Genomic DNA, 19,108 nt, shown 5'->3' on the forward strand with positions numbered 1-19,108 from the left:
CAAATGATGCACACCTTGCCAGGGCTGGGGACTAAAACATAGCAAAGCAGCGGTGCACTGCAGGGGAGAAGCAAGAACCACCTAGGGACAAGTCACCCCATGCAGATGCCCTCATGCCTGCGCTTGGGGGCTCAAACTCCTCTTTCCTGCGTTATTCCTGATGCTGCAGGCAGCAGAGCGTCAGGGAGGACACCCGATGTCCGCCAGCCCCGCAGTGACAAGTGCCTGCCGGCTCTCTCCAGTGTTAGCAGATTACTCAACTCCTCAGGGTCTGTGTCAGTCAATAAAAAGCACTGTTTCATCCCAAAACGCCTTGCCAGCCTGTGCTGGCTGAAGCACGCAGCACACCAGTGACCTTTAGTTGAGACCAGGCCGCCCCCACACATAAAGACAGACTTTGCCCCAAACCCAGACGTCTTTGGCCAAAGACACCCCTCTCCAGAGGACTGATCCCACATCGCCAGCAGCAAAAGCAGCTTGCGAACAGCGCAGAGGTCACACCCTCTCCCTARGTCTTAACCACCCGGGACTAATATTTCTTCTGAGTCAGTTTATTCCAGGGCCATGATGAATGAATTATACTGCTATTGGAGCGCACCCAGCACACTCTTTTCTTCCCCCAAAAGCTGCGCCGCCTCAACTGTGTATATTCTTACAAGGCCCCAGCAGGGCATTTCCTAGACTCCCCAAGCAGAGTCACTCACTCAGGTTTCAAACAGCAGCGGAGGACACTGATGACCTGGTCCTCGCGGTGCCGTACCCCGAGTTAGGTGACTGCCTTGCTAACACAGCCCTTCTCCGCAGGTCTGGYGTGCACCAGCTCCGCAGAGCCCTGTAATCCTAACGTGGACTCGTTTACTTTGGTATCCTTTCCCTTGTGAAAGTAAGCAGGTCGGTACATACACCCGGGAAAAGGCACCATTGCATCAGTCTAACCACATCCACGCTAGGAATTGTACTGGTGTTACCTGACGTTTGTTTCTACCAAAACTAAATCATATCGCTGCAAAAGGTGTCTGGAACAGATACGGAGACAGATCTGACGTGGTGATGAGCACGAGGAGCCCCAGGGCATCGCTTTAATTAAAACAACCTTCTTCGTTGCTCATCCTGGAACAGGTTGTGTCAGGAACGGTTTTAGGTGTAGCCAGGGCACCCTGGGCCAGGGACTATAAGAGGCAGTCCTCCGCGGGTTTTTCAGCCTTATTTCAGATAATCTGTGACAGCTGCAGAACACAGGCAGTGACCAGCAGGACATAGGGGCGCATATTTTAAGCACTGCACCGCTCAGTTAGGGAATGTTAAGCAAAAATTGTCGCACAGGGAGTGCATAGGAGTAGCCAGCAGCCACAGGCGAAGTCTGTCACCTCCGAAGCAGCTACAACCAGACCGGGCACGCACCGTTTTCCAGATCCTGCAAGCAATTCCCACGCAAAAAAAAGAAAAGAAAAGATGTGCTCGTGGCTGAGCGACACGAGGCAGCTGGGGAGGGCGAGCTCCTGCGATGGCTACCGGGCAGCGCTGGAGCAGCGAGGTCGCGTACAGAAAAGGGGGAGGAAGCAGGAGTTTGAACTACCGCTGCCCCTGTTCCTCCCCAGCCGAGATCCCGACCCAGTTTCATCCCGTTCGAAAGGGGCCGACGTCAGCAGAGCTTCCCCTTGAAACTGCCTGGACTCAACTCGGGGCTTCACGCAACAAGACCTGCGACAGCCCAGCTGCTCTGGTGCGCGCAACGTGATTGCTAACCCAAGCGACACAGGCCTCGCTGCGTGCGTTTCCATCGGCTAAGCCACCGGGGCCGTCAGGCTGAACGGGACCGCACTCAAAGCTCCTTTATGCTCCGCTGGGGCACCAGACTTGTCCTTTCCCCACGCACTCGCCGCTCGACCCGCCGGGCCCAGCGCTACCGCCCAGCTAACCGCAAGGGCTGACACCGATTTCCACTGGAGCAGGACGCGGGCTCTCCAGCACGGGGACAAAGCCGTTTCTGTACTGACGAGTCATGAACCTTTGACGGGCTGTCATAAATAATAATGTCATTTATTCCATTACAAGGGCTCTGTGATTTGCTGACATAAAGCCCTCCGAGCTGCTTGCTGGTGAACGGCCCGTCTAGCACCTCTCAGTCCCCCGTCCGAGAGGGGGTGACCAGTTGGCAAATTTATCCTGCTCTGGCTCCCAAAGGCTGCGTGGTGCCTGCAGCCAACCCTGAACACCACAGCTGGAAACGGGATCCCGGCATTTACACCAGGGAGTCAAAGCKGTTGGCCACATCGCTCCCTCCCGTGCCTTCATCACCGCAGACTCCTAGATTCTTGCTCTGTATTGACCTTCCCTTGGCCAAAACCTCTTGGCCTGAGCCAAACACCCAGAAGGGCACCACAAGGGCTGAAGTACTGCCATCGTCACTGCTCAAAACCAAGCGTAGCACTGACTGGCACAACCCACCAGCAAGCTCATGGGTGCCCACGAAGGGCCTTATCCAAGTCAGAAGGAACCTGCTAGCTGCTGGCAAACACCTTCCTACACAACCCAAAATACAGCTAAAGGATTCGGCATCACTAAGTTGTCTCTTTCTGAGGATGGTCCCCATCAAAACTCTTCCTGGGTGGAAAAGCAGCTGCCTATTTTGCAGAGTTGCCCAGGGAAATCAGGGGTGAGAGGGAGCAAAGGAAGGAGAGAAACCTGGAAGGGCCCAATTCCTAAACCCCCAAGCTACTGCCTGCACCACAAGACCCGAGCGACATCAACTGTTCATTACACAATGCAGATGTGCTTTAAAACCTGAAGTAAATCCCTAAACTCTTCTGGAATCTGGTATTTTATCCACAGGGCCACTAATCAATTAGTACTACTTCTAATTAGAGAAATGAAGGCCACTGGGGGCCTCCGTTTTTGCCCACGGAATAGCACTGATGAACTAAACAATTAGCAAAATTCTCAAGCGAACGGAAGGATTATAGAGTTCTGAGCCCATCTCCGGCCCCATTCCCACTGTAATGAAACTAAAGTTGTTGTTGTTTTTTTTTTTTTTTTTTTTTTAAAGATTACTGATGGGAAGTTGGGCAGACTCGATATCCCCGTGGATTCCCGGCGCCCAGGCGAGGTGGCTGCTCCGCTCCCACGATGCTCGCCGCACGCCCTCGTAGCTATTCAGCTATCCTCAGCAGAGCCTGCTCTTTAACAGGGCTCAGGTTTCTCCTGCGGACTCTCAATAAAAGCTAAAACCGATAAAAGCAAGCACCCCCCACCCCCCCTTCCTGTTTCTGCTGAAGGAGAGGTCTGAAGAGGAAACAGCTACGCGGTGCTTTCTGCGCCGTGGGTGTTGAACACACACACTTTGACACTGCCAAGTCTAGACAAGTGGGAAGCAAGAACGCGGCTGGGAACGGGCGGGTTCACACCAGAGGAATTACTGCACTCCTGGCACCCACCGCCAGCTGCCGCACGGGAGCCCGGGTGCCCCCCGGCCGCCTTTTCGGCTCCGTCTCCAGCTCGGGGGAAAGGCAGAGCGGCAGCGAGTGTTGCTGCCCTGACGGTGTCAACACACCCGGCTTTTGAGCCCAAACGCATCTGGAGAACCGGCGTTTCTTAGAGCAACCACATAGCTGCAGGAGGACAAAATACTTCACGTGCAGAGGGCACCGCAGTCGCAAGGAAGGCACCGCGCACTAACCACAACCGCAGAAAGAAACGGTTCGGGCCACTCGGCAAGAGGGCAGCGAAGAAGAGCGGGGCGGCTATTTTGTCCATCGACGCAGCGCCTGAATTGAGGAGAGGGCTTATGAGAGGTTCCTAGGCTCACGCGGCAGCGCGGCGGGTTGCAGCCCTCTGCTGCGAGCGGTGCCTTTTGCCCTCAGAGCGCRCTGCAACCGGTGCAAGCTGACCATCGTCTTTCCGCCCTCGCCGCAGCAAAGGTCTAGAAGCTGTCATTAGGTTTGCTTTTTGTTTTGGTTTGTTTTGAAAGGACTTGTACTACGAGCTCATTAAAAACATTCAGTTTTTATTAAAAATAACTCCATTTTGCACCGGTGTTCTGGGCAGAGGTTATTTTGAACACCGAATCCGACACACAAGGTTAGCGCCTCCACGCTTTATTTTCACAGATGGAGGAATATAATCTAAGAGCCTCAGCAAGCAGCTAACAGGGCTCTCACAGCCACAGCTAGTAACGAAAAACAAAGCCTAGGTAACATCCAGGCAAATAAGTCTCTCCGCGGGAGCTTTCCCTTGAGATAATTATGAGGAATATTAGCTGAGCAGTATTAGTCGCATCTTCCATGAGATTCCCTGATGGTGGAAACCCAGAGAAGCGACCTGCCGCCCGCAGCACCTGCTGCTTTCACAGCCACCTCTTGCATACTTTCACCACCTCCAAGGCCCCGGCTGGGCATGGGAATATCCCCTGCTCTGCTTTCGCTTGCACAGATAAGCTGAAGCGCAAACGTGCAGGCAGCATTTAGGAAACTGCTTTTAAAAATATTCTAGTCGGAACAGAACCTTTTCCTCTAACCCAGCAATTTCAAGGAAATATTTAAAACTTCTTTAATATTAAAGATGAACGGGTAGAATTGGGCAATATTTTCCCATTATCTCTGCTTTCTCTATCAACTGTTTTCAAGCCTGACCCATTCGAAGGATGTACTGTTCACATCCCCCTCCTTACACGCGTGCTTTCTTTCCCCCCTTACCTTGTCACTGTTTCTGTATTTGCCCCATTTCTTCAGCATCTTCAGCCACTTGTCCACTCGTTCAATTTCTTGATGTTTTTGCTGGTGCAGGGGGGAAAAAAGACAGAACAAATTTAAGAAAAATATCCCGGGACATACTACCCAGAAGTTTAAATCTAATGAGAGCAAGGAGTTTTGACTGCTGAATTTTACACTTAGCTGCATGCAGACACCTTGCGGTGGTGGCAGGAATAACCAAGAGGTGTTTGCAGGAACCAGCAATTTTAGCACACAGTTAATTAGAGAAGCGTTGTAAAAACCAGCTAGGAACACAGGCTTTGCATGCAGGCAGCGTTTCAGCCGGAGCATTTCTTCGACAACAAAACCCTTCTACGCCCAGCTAGCTGCAGACCGTCGCGCGTTGTGTCTGGCAGACGCAGGCAGACACGAGACACGGTTCAGTTCCAGTTAGCAAGATCCTAACAGAGAAGCCGACTGTTCACATCACCCTAAACYGGACCCAGGTGGGTTCCTCTGAGGTCGGCAATGCATTTTATTAGACGGACTGAGGGAGAGAGCCCTTATTCACCACAGCCCGCTCCCAACCCAAGCACATTACAGGCAACTGCCGTTTTTGAGGTGAGCTGCCAGCTGTGGTACGGTGCACGAGATATTCTTAGAACGGCTCAGCTGTGATCTCAAAATAAAACGCCTTTCCTCCCTAAACTCTCCCACTTTAATCAACCTGTGCAGAAGCAGCACTAATCACTCTGTTCCAGTCAGATAAGGCCACTTTCCTTTTTATTACTGAAAAAGTGTCTGGGCTGCAGGAGCCCTCGGTAATTACCGTGAAACATTTCAAACCGATGCATTGGAGCACTGCTTTTGACAGGTTCATTAATGCTCATACATTGCCTGCTTCCTCCTCCAGGCCCGTGCAAAAACGGATCCCAACGCTGCATTGCGGCAACCGTCGCACAGCGACCAGCCATCGCTGGAGAGGTGCAAGCAGCTGCCGCCCCGTTTAACGCTCCCCACACCCCCAGCTCGGAGGAGATGAGGCTGGGAAGCTGGGTTACCCACAGCCTCCTGCGTTTCTCCCCTTTTTGAGCTGTTGAGCAATGTGCCAAAGCAGGGGGCTTTTCCCAGAAGGAGCCGTGTCCCAGCTCCCTCTTGCTTTAGGATGTGCGACTTCACTGTAGCATGGAGGAGGAGGGGTGCCTAACGCTATGAAATTAAAGCTCCAAAAGTTTATGAAACCAAAGACTTGGAAAGCACCCATAAATGGAGCCACTGTGCAGAGGATCTCATGCCTCTTTGCATGTATTTGTTTCCACCTCTTGCATTTGGGAACTCCCTCGTGGGCCCCGGCATCTCCAGCTTGGCTGAGCTGCGGCTGCACAGGCCTCGCAGCCCCCGTGGCTCCCCCCGGCCCCTCGCCACAGCCGCCAGCTGCCCATTTCACTCTCGCCTGCGCATTCATTTTGCTAAAAGCGAGACCCACATCCTCCCTACAAGCATCCGATGCCAGGGAGGACAACGCCGCGGGCTCTCACCTTCTCTTCCAGCGCGGTGCGTGTCGGCAGCTCCTGCTCGCTGCAAAAGCAAGGGTTCACAGTTTATTCGAGAGGCCGGAAGGGTGTGCGGCGCCCCGGGCTGCCGCACTCGCTCCTCTGCGGGAACCGCCTGGAGGCAYGGGCGATCCCAAGCACCTGGCCGCGCACAGCGGGAGACACGACTCCTGGCATTCGTGCCTCTCCCTACGGCTGTCCGCTCTGACGAAAAGGCAGAGGAACCGCTGYGCGGCATGATCTCGCCTGCCCAAGGCGCCGAGCAAAAATCCCCCGCCTCGCAGGAACTGCTGAGTGGAAAACACCCAGCACCGCGATTCATATCAGCAAAGGGGAACGTTCGCTCTGGGAAGGCCAAAAGCATCAACACTGATCAAACACAAGCATTTAAGCCAAACGCTAGGATTCCCAAACAGAAATTGCTTTGAGTCCCCTTACCGCACAGAAAACACCCAATATTACAGCTTTGCATTCAGATTTGGAATAAATAATTCTTTTAAGCGTTCTCCCCCTGCGCACAGTGCACCCCGCTTAGATCAGGGGGTTCCTAAGGGAACTGAAAGCAGTCGGGTATCTTGTCTCTCCCTCTGCTACACCTCCCTGTATCATCAAGCCCAACTGCAAAAGCTGCTCCTTCAGAGAAAGACTAGGTGCCTCCACAGAGGCGTATGACCACCAAAACCTGCAAGTCCCGACACCAGGCTCGTGGTGGGAAACAGCCCTTCCCAAAGAAGAAGAGGAAAAAAAAAAAAGCAAGTGAAAGGATATCCTCAAATCATTTTTAAACCTTTCCTCCCAGCTGATTTACCCTAAAGCCTTTTAAAAGGCAACGCGAGCACTCCGGGGCATTTTCAGAGAGCTCCAAACCTTGTCTTGCAGCAGACTCAAACCAGAGTGTTTCCACATGTGCRGATAAGGGAGGAGAGACATCCTTTCTTTCTTTCTTTCTTTCTACATTTGGGATTGATCAAGCCAAGGCAAGAGTGGCTTGTAGCGAAGATGCTGAAATCTGTTACATTTTGTGCAGAAAAGCGCCCTGAACGAGCACGCAGTGCGAAGGCCGTCAAGGACAGGAAAGGACCAGCGGACTTACTGCAGGAATCCAAATCGGTCAGTAACTTTATACAGCGTGAAGTCGGCATCTTCCCATGGATCAATCTGAGTTCCTTCTTGCCTGCCCTGCAAAGCAGAAGAGATACCGTGAGCCACCCTGAGCGAATGAGCAGCCCGTTCAGTATCTGTACTGCGCTCTTAGACGCGGGATCCACGAAAACCTCTGGGAAATACTTTGTGCCAGAAGATGCATGAGCACAAGCAGGCAGGGGGCCAGGGAGGCCCAGCAGGAGCCAAAACGGCTGGTGAAGCACCGAGCCCCGCGCTGACTCCACGCGCGGGAAACGCGTGGTGCAGGAACGTGATTATCCTAAGGGTCTTCAAAGCACTATGAACTGGTAGCAGGATGCCCAGGAAAGGCCTTGGGCTCTTGCARAACAGCTAAAACCATACCTGACAGCACCTATGGCTGTTACTCAGAAGCCCGATGACTCGAGAGTTACTGCGGCAAAGCCTCGCGGGAGGCAAAAGTTCTTGCACAAAGCATTCCTGCTTGACTAATCACCTAAGTAGCTCCAGCCTTAGCAAGCACGTTAGGGAAAACACATGAGGTTGGTACCTTCTCATACTTGGCAACGATCTCCGCTTTTTCCCGGGCTATTAAAGTGTCTATATCTTTCTTCATGTCAGAAGCTGTAAGGCAGAGGAAAAAAAACAWAAAGGAGAAAAAGAGATAAGTAAATGTGTACGCAGCGTGGGAAGTATTTTAGGAAAGTGCTAATAGAAAAAAGCTTTGCTGACAACTTTAACTTCCAGCCTTATCCCACAGCTAAAATTAGGCCCGAGATCGAAAAGCCTCCATGCCAAGCACGCGTGGCGCTCCCATGTACGATGTACGACTGCCAGGTCCTCGGCCTCTGCACAGGGAAACAACCGAGCCAGAGCAAGCGGGAGTTTTCTCCGCGAAACGGGCTGCAGGATCAGCCRCCGTGCCCTTGTTCCCAGGCGCACACATGCCTCTACAGAAGACATCAAGCTCTTAAACGGAGACATTCAAACCAGCCGTGCTCCCCACAGAGCTCTTGCGTTACGCGGTCCCCGCGCCAGCTGGATGGCTGCACAGCTTAGCGCTTACTCCGAGCGGAGCAAAATGCCAAGCTCTGCCCTCAGCTATGTACGTGAAGCCGTTCGAAGCTCGGTAGGGGCATCTGAAGGCAGATTTAACATCAAAGGAGGAACCAAAATGAGAAATGTTTGCCTGCTGAAGTGCACGCACAAAACAAACTGACCGCTCAGTGATGAGCTTCCACAAACATCCATACAAATAAAACATCAAGCGGCAGCAAGGCAACCGCACAGCTATGGGGTCTGAGATGGGCCAACCTGCTGGCCCAGGTAAGAGCCAACCTAGTTCCCAGGGATCTAGCTCAGCTCCCTGGGATCTGTGCCCACTGCTTTGCTTCACCCCCTACGCATGCACAGAAGAAAGATCACTTCCCGTATCAAACATGACGCGGGTATTGTGTCGGGGCACATACGGGAGGAAGAAGTTACAGAGGACCACCACTCCCCGCAAGGAGGAGCAAGGAGAAGAGGCCTGCGAAGTCCTTCTCCTTCAACGCTCCTGGAGGCCACTCCGTCCCCAGCGCTTGACACCTTTCTCAAGTTTTTCTGTGCTTCTGACACGAATTAGAGCTCCTGTACAACACGGACAGGATGAAGCCTTGAGCGGTAACGCTGCATGATCACCTACAAGGCAAAGCCCTCCGGAGTCCAGCTGCCTTCCCGCAGGCCGACGAGTCCCGCATGGAAAGAACGTATTTCAAGAACAGGAAGGGAGCTGTGGACTAAAATTATTTTACAAGTGGCTTAGAGTTTGGAAACTTAGATTAGAAAACCTCCTGGAACAGCTTGTTAAAAAGGAAGACTACATTTTGCCTGCTCCAGGGAGATTTTGCCTTTTTTGCTTGCTGCAAAAAGGTCCAGCAGGGTTGGGGAAAGAAAAAAAAACAAAAACAAAACCACACTTTCAAGAACCACCACAGCCTTAAACTATTTTCCCCACTGCCACATCATGAATCACCCAGCGATTCACCCAGAGCATCTGAACGCTAACCAATTTTAATACCAGTCCAGAGATTTCTTGGAGGGCTTGAAAGGAGCTCCTGGGAGCATGCGAAGACCCCGGCAGAGCAGACTTGAGAGCCTCCCACGACAAATCACAAAATTAACCACACAGTCAGTACCCGGACTGCATCTATGCGCCACGTAGCAGTGGATTTTACTGGGCTGATTAAAAGGAGCAGCTGTCCAGCTGCCCGTTCCTACCCTTCTCCAGGYGAGCGTGGTCCTGCCCCCTCCTCTCGACCCCATGTCCCGTAGTGGGGAGGGACAAATGCAAAACATAACTCCTAAACCCCGGCAGGCTGCAACATTTGAAGAAAATCACCTCATTTGCCCTTAATACAGCAGGTCGTTACCACCCTGGTCCTTTACCTCAGCCCACAGGGCGCTCAGCAATTTGAGGAGACCCCTCGATCAAGGGACGGCAAGGAACCAGGGGTGCCGGAGCAGTCGRGAGCTGCTGTACCTGGGATGAGCTGGAGAAGGTGACTTTCCCCAGAGGAAAGACGACCTCCCTCAGCACCATGGGGGAGCCGTGGTGCTCAGGTCCCGCGCTCAGCCCCCTCCTTTGGGCCGTCAGACATCACGAAGTGCTGGTGGTCTCACGATTTCATGCAAAATGCTCGCGGCCCACGTGTCTTGTGGGTCCACACTGAGGTCACCAAGAGCACCATACTTCTTCATTCACAAAGCAGCAGTCGGTCCTGTTTCCAAGCAGGATTAAACGCAAACGGTGCCCAGCCATCGGCTGTCCTGTTCACATTTTAAAAAGACATCAGTCCTATTTATGCAGTAGTCAAACTCACTTTAGGGTGAGAATAAATCCAAAAATGCCTCAGAGAGAGGCACTGAAGTGTGCTTTGTTCTGAACACTGAAGTGTATTTTGTTCTCTGACTTTTTCAAGCTGCAGCTCTTATTTAAAATGTTTCCTTGGCTTTTGCTCAATACATGTTAATTACTGTTTCTTTTTTTTTTTTTGTCTTAGAGAAGCAAGATCTGAGTAATAGTCTCACAATGTCCTCTATTATGTCCTTGTTTATCTTCTCCTTCCTACCTCTTTCTTCTGTTTTATGCTCATCTCCGTTTGTTTCTTCTTCTCAGAAGTTTGACTCAAAGGCAGATTCGCTCCCCCCTTTCTTACGTCATTTTTTTGGCTGTCACGGGGCTACAGGATTCAAATGAGGTCCTTTAGGTGCTGCTAAAAATACAAATATTCTGCAAGCTGAAGGGAAAAATAAACTATGTCAAATTTGGTGTGCAATTTTTCAAGACGTTTATGAAGTGGAAATTATTCTGCATGTCGCTGACCACACGCTGTAATAGAGCAACCAGAGGAAGAGCTGTTCGGTAACGCGGGAAGGTTTACAGAGCAGAAGCAAGCAGCAAGACCACATACATTTTGGCTTCAGCCTATCTGAACGGCTCTCCGCAGCCAGAAACGGGTGCAGAGTAGCCAGTTTTGCATCTCACTTCCGGAACATGTATATTTGTTTTCTCTTTACAGTGACAAAGGTATTGGGCCACAAGGATGCCACCGCCGCTCTGTACAAACTAGAAAAGCAAGCATTTGTTTGAGGGGAATGACACTTTGTGCACATGAAAACTATTTTTTAAGACATTTATTTTCTGCAGAGTTTGAAGAAAGGCATCCTGCCTTGATATAAATTTCACATTAAAAAAAAACAAAAAAACCCCCAGCCACCTGCCAAACGCTGGGTGCAGGAGACTGAAGCACAGAAGACAACCTATATATTGCAGCAGCAAAGAGAAGCGATAGCTCTGACTGTCAAAATTTGCCTCCCGAATTGTGGCCTTTCAGGACCGTATCTTCCCCAGAGAACAGTCTGCTTCCGTGACAATCACACACCTCGAAGCAGCCACAAACAGGAGCRGTGAGAAAACATGAACAACTCCAGAAGGATATTAGATACAAGCAACAAAAAAGCCCCAAGCCCTGCGGGTTATGTTCAACCAGGAAACAAAGTTACCACTGGTTTCTTTTAAAAAGAATGAGTTGGGAAAAAAACAAAAACAAAAMCCCACAATCTGTCAACTCTCGGTGAGATTTCCAGCTCCCAGTTTATGATTTAAGGAAGGAATAACTAACTCCAGTAGCAATAAGCCAACAGATGTCAGGCAAAATCCTGCTTACCTGCACCGAACACGACCTAGTGATCAGCAAATCCAGGCTCATTGCTAAATAACCCAATTTTTCCTAGCTGATGAGAACAACTTCCTTGAAATTAATTCTCCAGTTGGGATTTCAAGTACTGGGGCAGACCCCTTCCTTCTGCTGACAAAAATCCAAGACTTAGTGCAAGAAATACTGTCAGTTTGCAGGTCAGATTTATTGATGCAATCCTCCAAAAACATTCCATATTTTTTCCTTAAAAGCATTTTTTGTTATCTTGTTGTAAATACTGAGAGAAAATGAAGTATCTCAGTCTACGCTCTGTGCTCCTTCCCTTAAAAGTAACGTAGTCACTTAAGCTTCATGACACAGCAGTACTTGATGGGCTAAGAAAAGCTGAGCTTTATGAGAGTAGCCTCTACCTCACCTAAAATTAGGAATCTACATGAAACCAGGATCTCTTCCCACAGAGGTGATAATGAAAAAGGCAGGGTAGGAGGCAACCAAAATGCCACTCGCAAGGGTTGGCAGCCGGTTGCAGTTCATATTCCTTCTAAAACGTAAGCCAGCTTTGGCAGCAGGGTCGAGCTGCTCCCAAGGGTGAACCTGCGTGCTGCAAACACGCTGCCGATGTTGGAAAGCAGAACGGAGCGTTTCCGCGGCACAGAGAGCGCAGCGCTGTCACCTGCCCTACCCGCATCTCGTCCCAGGGAGGAGGAACGTGGTTCCTACTGCTCCCAGCGACGACGGGATTTCTCCTGCTCCTGTCCTGGCCTCTCTGATCTCCTACAAAAACACGTGCACCTCCAACAGGACAGATCCCCAGTTCACGGGTGAGGAACCAAAGAGCTAGACACGCCAGTACTCCGATCCAAATGTTGCGCTGCATCCTGGGGCTGCACCTCTCCCTTGCCTGCCAGCCCAAGCAGATCTTCACTTGATACCTTGACAAGTGGAACTGTCCATGCTGTTCTCTGCTGCAGTTTGCATCCCACTGCCGTTCCTTCCAAAGCCCGGGAAAAAGTCTTTCCTGTTCCCTGCTGATGCGTTGTCCCCTCTGCAGCCTCTCTGCTGTCATCTTCCCCATCTACCAGCAAGGGCAATCCACTTTCTCACCAAAGAAATTACAGATTTAGCTCCCTCTGGGCTACGGTTTGGGGAAGAATCAGGCGCAGCCACCTCCTTCCAGAGGAGCTCCTCCACTGAGGCCACATCTGCAACCCTCTGCTCACCCGCAGGTCTCCCTCCACGCTTTGGTGAACATAGGTGCTCAATTTATACAAACAAGGAGAAAGCTCCACTTAACTCCCACCGGATGGGAGACCTGCAGGCAGAGTTTCATCCGCCAAAAATCCAACTGGCTGCGGCCTAAGTATAGGGACCGGAGCAGAGGCAACGAAGAGCCAGCAGATGAGCTGTGCAGTGCTTAATGAAGGGTTGCGGGTAGTTGCACATCAGCGTGTCTTGAGATACCCAACAAGAAATTCAGGTCAACCGTGAACGATTACAAGATTCAGCTCCTCGCAGACCTTCTCGCAAAGCGTCTCTGCCTGGGACAGAGAGCAATTCCCAGCCTTTGAGCTGAGCAGCTGCGGGGATGTTACACTGATACATTATTCTTCGCACCAGCCGAGTGTGAAGGAACAGGGAATTTATTCTGAACCTACGCATTTTTACCACCAGTAGCAGGGAGCCAGCAGATCTCATTCCTCCAGGCACTCTGCGTGTGTCCTCGGGGAGTTCAGACTTGTTGGCAAAGCCTCCCTTTCGAAGTGTTGAACTGCTGCTCTTAAGCCATCAAGCAACCAAACCTCCTCTAAGCCGAAGTTATTTAATTTTCAGTCTCTTCAAGCTCTTTCTGTCTTCTTATACGGGAAATACACAGTTTTACATGTGCTGATTTCATGCTGTCAGGCTGCACTGGGGTCAAACTGTATTGCTCGTTTTCACCACCTGCTATAAAGCAAACGTACGTCCAATATAACTTGGCAGAAGGGCTTTTGAGTGAAAAATATCAGCATTATCTCCTCTTCGCAGCAGTTCAGCATAGCATCGTGTTCTGAACCTTGGGCTGGATTTTGGGACATTCTGGAATCTGATTCTTCAATATTTTATACTGTGGGAAAATATCTACTCAAGCCACCTGAGATAACAGACGGTGTCTTTTGGTTATTTCTCTATCCCCACTGCATCCAACCATTACAGCAAATGCAAGGCAAGCACAACACTGGTGCACAACCAAACGCAGCTCAGTTACGAAACCTTAACAGTTACGTCCCATGAGCTGAGCTGTCTCACCTGCCTGCACGTCTCCTCTGCGTGCCCCAACTCCAGGGCAAAACCTGTACAACTTGCCTGGTTGCTCGGCTGACAGATGCTAACTTCTTCCAAAACTACAAGCTGATACTGCACCCCAAGCCCACAGAAATACGTAAGATTTGAACCACTCTGTTCCACTGTGAAGAACAAGGCATTGAAAACTGCTGTCCTAAAGAAGAAATGACAAGTTTGGCTTAAGATTTGCCAGAGTTCTCCGTGTGCCCAATTATCTGCTACTAGAAACTGCCAGCAGCCCAAAATAAGCAGATGACGTATGTGAGTTTTGACACACCATACTGAAACAGCATGCCGGCCTGCGTCAGACTGAAACTACTCTACGGAATAAAGTCAAAAGGGTAGTGCCGAAGACCGCATACACACCCTGAGAAGCTTAACAAATTTCTGTTCCTGTTTCACAATCTAATTTAAAAGGGCATTTTAATATAGCACTTGTAAACTTTTAACTGCCTAAGGTAGAAGCTAATCCCTGTAATTTTCCTTTAGGGAAGGTGCTTAATGGAGCCGACCTCTAACCACTTATTAAGGTGATGAAACGCTTACACAGCATGTGCTAAGAGCTKAGACCCTCCGCAAACGACACACACCTGTAGCCTCTACCTGCATCTCAGCTGCCGCACTGGCCCGGTTACTAGCTTCAACAGAGCGACTAGTGCGTTTGCACGCCATGGAATAAACAGTACACCAGCGCAACTAAAAAGCACCCAAGGAAGCAACAGGCCACGAGAAGTTAAACCGCCCTGATGTGATTTATTAAAGTACATGAAACGGACACCTCTGTAGGCTTCAAGCTTTTAACGCCCTCAGCTCACCGCAAACGATACACGCTGCAAAGATCCGGGTTGCCTGACTTTTTGGGGGGCACGGTGAACATCAGCCAAGTTGATACACCAAGGGGAGCCACAAGCAGAGGCTCTTCTGTCACCTGCCTAGGAAAGTCTTTCAGAAGAAAAGCTGAAGGGTTAAACCACTGAACATGCCTCCCACCTGCAGGTGACATAAGCACAGCTTTGGATCTGCTTCAACTGCACTTCTGTCACGTGATGAAACCCCAAAGCCTCCTAAGATATCTGAGAGGCCGAACAGAAAAGTGGAGGAGCTGCACCGCGATGCCAGCTGCTGTGACAGCAGTTGAGTCACATGTTATTAGACAGATGCCCAACTACAGGTCAGCATGCCCTGCCACCACGGGCAGCTTTCACTGTCTGTGAAAGTGCCACATGCTGCTGGCTACACAAAAAGCTTCCGCTTCTTAAGACCCAGGTCTTTACACCAAGCAGCAACCCTGTTTCCTCAGGACAGCTACAGAAGTCAAGCCACACGCCTGAGGTTTTGCTTAGGCTGTTCACCATTGCTACCTCAAGTGTCACAGCTGCCTCAGCATTTTTATTAGAAATCCTAGGAGGGAAATTTCAACTCCAAAATGGAGAACTCCAAAATTCCTTCATAGTGCCATAATGGCGGCTTTTGGGAAGTCTCAATCCCCAACTTTTAAGATGCTTACAGCAGACACATTTTAAATGCCAGCCCGAGCAACGTTAGGAGTTGCGAGCCTGCAGTGGTTGCATCAAGGACATCCACTGAGGTGACCCCCATCTGCAGCTCCTCTCCCACGAACAAAACCAGGCGAGGTGTTTGTAACGGCAAATGTCCTCGCAGAAGCCAAACACCAACTTCAAAACAATGTCACAGGGCTACAGACCCCATCAAACGTGCTACAGCAGAGCAAATCAGACTGGCACTCACACGGTGAATTACGCCCTCAGGAATGAAATTACTAGCAAGCAGGATGAACCAAGATACAGGAGATCCTGTTTGTGTGTTTATTTCCTTGACTACAACAAAAACCCAAGAGCACACAGGCTGGTTTTTGTTTTTTTTTTTTTAAAGACCACAAGGAGTGCTAAGGCAGCTGAATTTCAAGGAGGCTTATGTTTTTCCTGTTTTGGCGTCTTTGAAAATGATTGCCCGATGATTACTTTATATAAATGACTCACTGATGTGTTATAAAAAGGTCAGACAAGCTCCCGCCCAAATAAGGTTGCATCGTGTCTGAAACTGCACTGCACGCTGAACAGCAAAGTCAGCGATCTCTATCAAAACACGGTCGTCTACCTAGTAGAGGCGTTAGTAAGAGTTGAGTGAGAACCTCCAGTGCAAGGCGGTTTGACGCAACAAGCAATGTCCCCAAAAGCCCAAACGCAGAATATCCAGGGTTATTACATTACAGGAGATGCTGACGTGCACAGCTCCGAACTGTTCATTAGCACAAATACCCACGGTGAGCAACTGCGCTCAGAGTGATTCTCACCAGTCCTTGAATTGCTTTTTAYGTTCGGGGAAGGAGCACGGAAACGCCAGCGGGCCCTTACCTGAGCTTGCTATCAGGTGCCAAGAGGCATCAGTTCAGCTGGAGTCGTTCTCTCCCCTTTGGGCATCTAACTGGCAGGGAGCTTTCCCAGCGCCGAGCCGCTCGTCTCCGCCACAGATCACAGTAATCCCCTGTCCTCAGCTGTCACACCCYGCCGCTTCCGAGCCTTGTCCTTCCGGCCGGCTTGTGCATTCCCCGCTCAGTGCCGTGGCGCTCCTCTCCGCTGCTGCTGCGCACCGGCGCTCACGACAAGCGGCCGGGAGAAGAGGCAAAGCGGGAAGCTCTCTGCCCGCGGGCTCTCTCTGCCACCAAACTCACTGCAAAGGAAGCAGAAAGTTGGTAAGCTTCCCGTTTCTCGCACGCAGGCGGCATTGCCCTTCGCCGGCGCTGGGGGGATTCGCGAGCAAAGGGTTAAATACGCTTTCCCCTTTGCAGCCTGCACGCCCGGCGCTCAGGACCGCTGCATCTCCCCGCGCTGCAGGCAGCATGTCAGGGGCACAAACCGCTGCCCGGGAAGGGAAGCACGTGGCGACGGGGGGGCAGCTTCAGACCACGGAAAATAGCAGTGCTGAATCACAGCAAGCGAGCCCTTGGGCCGAGACGCCACAGACGTTTCTAAGCAGCGTTACCGGAGGCCGGCCGAGCTCCCGGGGGAACCGGGGCTGAGGAAGGAAGCGCCACTGAGTCACGGGAGACAGGGTGGGASGCGGCACCGGCAGACACCGCACCGAAAGACGAATCCCCGGCTCGCCAAAGGGAGCGGACAATATGCCTCTCGCCGTCTCTCCCCATCGTCCTTAAAAATTGGTATTTCTCCCCACTTTAAACAGCATCAAAAAATAAATAAAGTACCAACCCCCCCCCAAACAACGTACCGAAGGCACGAAGGCCGTCAAAGCGCAGCCTGCGGCATGCGCCGTGCCCTCGGCTTCGAGGGCCCCAAGCGTTTGACGGAGCTCCCAGCYGCGCGTCGCCCCAGCACTGCCCGGACGGTCGGCAACACAAAGCCGAGCACTCGGCCGGCGCCGGGCCGCGGAGCCCCACTCTCGCCGCCAAGCTGCCGCCTGCGCTGCAACTGTCAAAGGAGCCAAATCCCCCTGCTGCCGCCTCGGCGGTGCCGGGGTGCCACGACCCCAAACGGCGCGGACGCCCCTTTTCGAGGGGGCTGCTTTTATCCCCAAGCACCCTATGGTGCGGATTACACACGTCTTCCTCCGCCCTCTCGATTCGCCTCAGGTTTATGAAGCGCTGCAGACAGCAGCGGTCACGGCGATAACAACGCTTTTCCGCCAAGTGCAATAGGACGATACGCTGGAATAGGTTGGCCTAAATAGCCCTTTATTTATAGGAACGCTTAAATGCAAGGCGGCATTTCCGTGCTATCCGGAGCCCTCAACACCGCGTGGGGCAGCACCGCCGGGAACTAAAACCTCCCCCCCCGCCCACCGTCTTCCCACTGCTGCCAGCGCTTGCGCTTTACCCTCGCTTTTGGACACGATTTTCGCAGCGCGCCTTCGAGCTGGGGTTAAGGCTCCCTGGCCGAGGACTGAGACGCAAGGAGCCAAGCGGGGAGGAAAAAAGGGACTTAAAGAGAAATACTCCGACAGCGCCTCCTCCCTGCTTATCCTACACCAGGCAAGAGCAGCAGAGCGCCAGAGCTGAACTGTTGCAACGTCAGAAAACGCAGCTTTGAACACAAGCTAAATCCTCAGAGCAAAACTGCTATTCTGCAAACACTTCTTCAGCAGCTTCTATTTTTAGACCTCAGAGGGAATAAAAACCATGGCCAAACATTTGTTTTAGGCTCTTTCTGCCTGGAACTCATCTCTACCAGACAACAATAAAGAAAAGAAAAGAAAAAAGACGCATGAATTTTTCCTTTTTTACAGTCTCAGTATTAAAACGATTTCGACTTGACCTCATTAAAATAAGAGAAGCCAACTGGAGAACGTAGAAGCCCAGATGCTGCTTTGGGAATTGAAGACCAGCTTTCCCTCCACTCTGCCTTCCCTCCTTCCTCCAGTCCTGGGTCTATAAAAAGGCCAGAAAAAATCCCCATCTTTTGGGTGACGAACCGGCCTCAAAAGGAACTATATAAACAAGGACATTAGGAACGAGCTGCTTAAGGCTGGAAGAGAAGCTTACGTTTCTTTAGCTGTAAACTGAAGGAAGGTGCGACGCTGCTCACTCTCCCCCGACCAGGCAGCAGACCCGACGGATGCAAGTGCTCCTTACCAACGCGGAAGCGGGGTCCGACTGCAGCATCCGACTAAGCAAATCTGAAAGAGGCATTTAGTATACAGACAAAATGACTTAATGGCAGCTGTAGGTTTGCAAGCATTAAAGACTAATCCAGGCTGAATTTTGGATTTTGAGCTGGAACACGCACAACGCTCCAACACCGCTGGAAGGGGGGATAACAGTACTCGAATCCTCTGGCAAAGGTGAGCCAAACGGCAGCGCCTTCATCCCAGCGCATCCTCCTCCCAAGAGGCGTTGCTTCATTCTTTGCAGTCGGCACAGCAACGAYGTGGGACCCGCTCCTCCGCCCTTCACCATCCTCTCGGTCGTTTTTGCCTCCAGAGGCACGGGGAAAAATTGGTAAACTGAGGGCTTTCACTGCATATCCTTTTCCCTACGTAAAGCTTCTCCTGCTTTTAGGCTCAGTGGCCACTGCCAACTACAGGCTAGTTAAACGCAGCGAGTGTCCGAGGCAGATCCCTGGCACTAGGAGAGCTGGAGCTACAGAAACGGTCACTAATGAAAAACTAACGGGCAAGAAGGAAACAAAAATTAGGCGTCACGCCGCCAGCGACCCGTGCTCTCCTCGGCACGGGGGGAACCTTGTCT

At 51.4% G+C, this 19,108-nt stretch overlaps 1 protein-coding gene across 9 annotated transcripts in view; it reads right to left on the reverse strand.

The window, feature by feature from the left end:
- LOC112962709 (USP6 N-terminal-like protein) overlaps nt 1-19,108 on the reverse strand; it is an 89,398-nt gene that overhangs the window by 26,423 nt on the left and 43,867 nt on the right. For 6 of the 9 annotated variants that reach the window (XM_026059132.1, XM_026059140.1, XM_026059135.1 and 3 more), the window contains 5 exons: nt 16,260-16,575; nt 7,914-7,987; nt 7,335-7,420; nt 6,227-6,266; nt 4,692-4,772 (listed from right to left, as the gene is read on the reverse strand). In XM_026059132.1, coding sequence (XP_025914917.1) covers nt 4,692-4,772; nt 6,227-6,266; nt 7,335-7,420; nt 7,914-7,979 — 273 coding nt within the window. In that variant the 5' untranslated portion in view covers nt 7,980-7,987; nt 16,260-16,575. Of the gene's footprint in view, nt 1-4,691; nt 4,773-6,226; nt 6,267-7,334; nt 7,421-7,913; nt 7,988-16,259; nt 16,576-18,403; nt 18,538-19,108 lie in introns of all 9 variants that reach the window. The other 3 variants (XM_026059139.1, XM_026059138.1, XM_026059141.1) reach the window with 2 other exon arrangements.

The sequence above is a fragment of the Apteryx rowi genome, unplaced genomic scaffold, assembly GCF_003343035.1.
Source record: "Apteryx rowi isolate R43461 unplaced genomic scaffold, aptRow1 scaffold_152, whole genome shotgun sequence".
Classification (NCBI taxonomy): domain Eukaryota; kingdom Metazoa; phylum Chordata; class Aves; order Apterygiformes; family Apterygidae; genus Apteryx; species Apteryx rowi.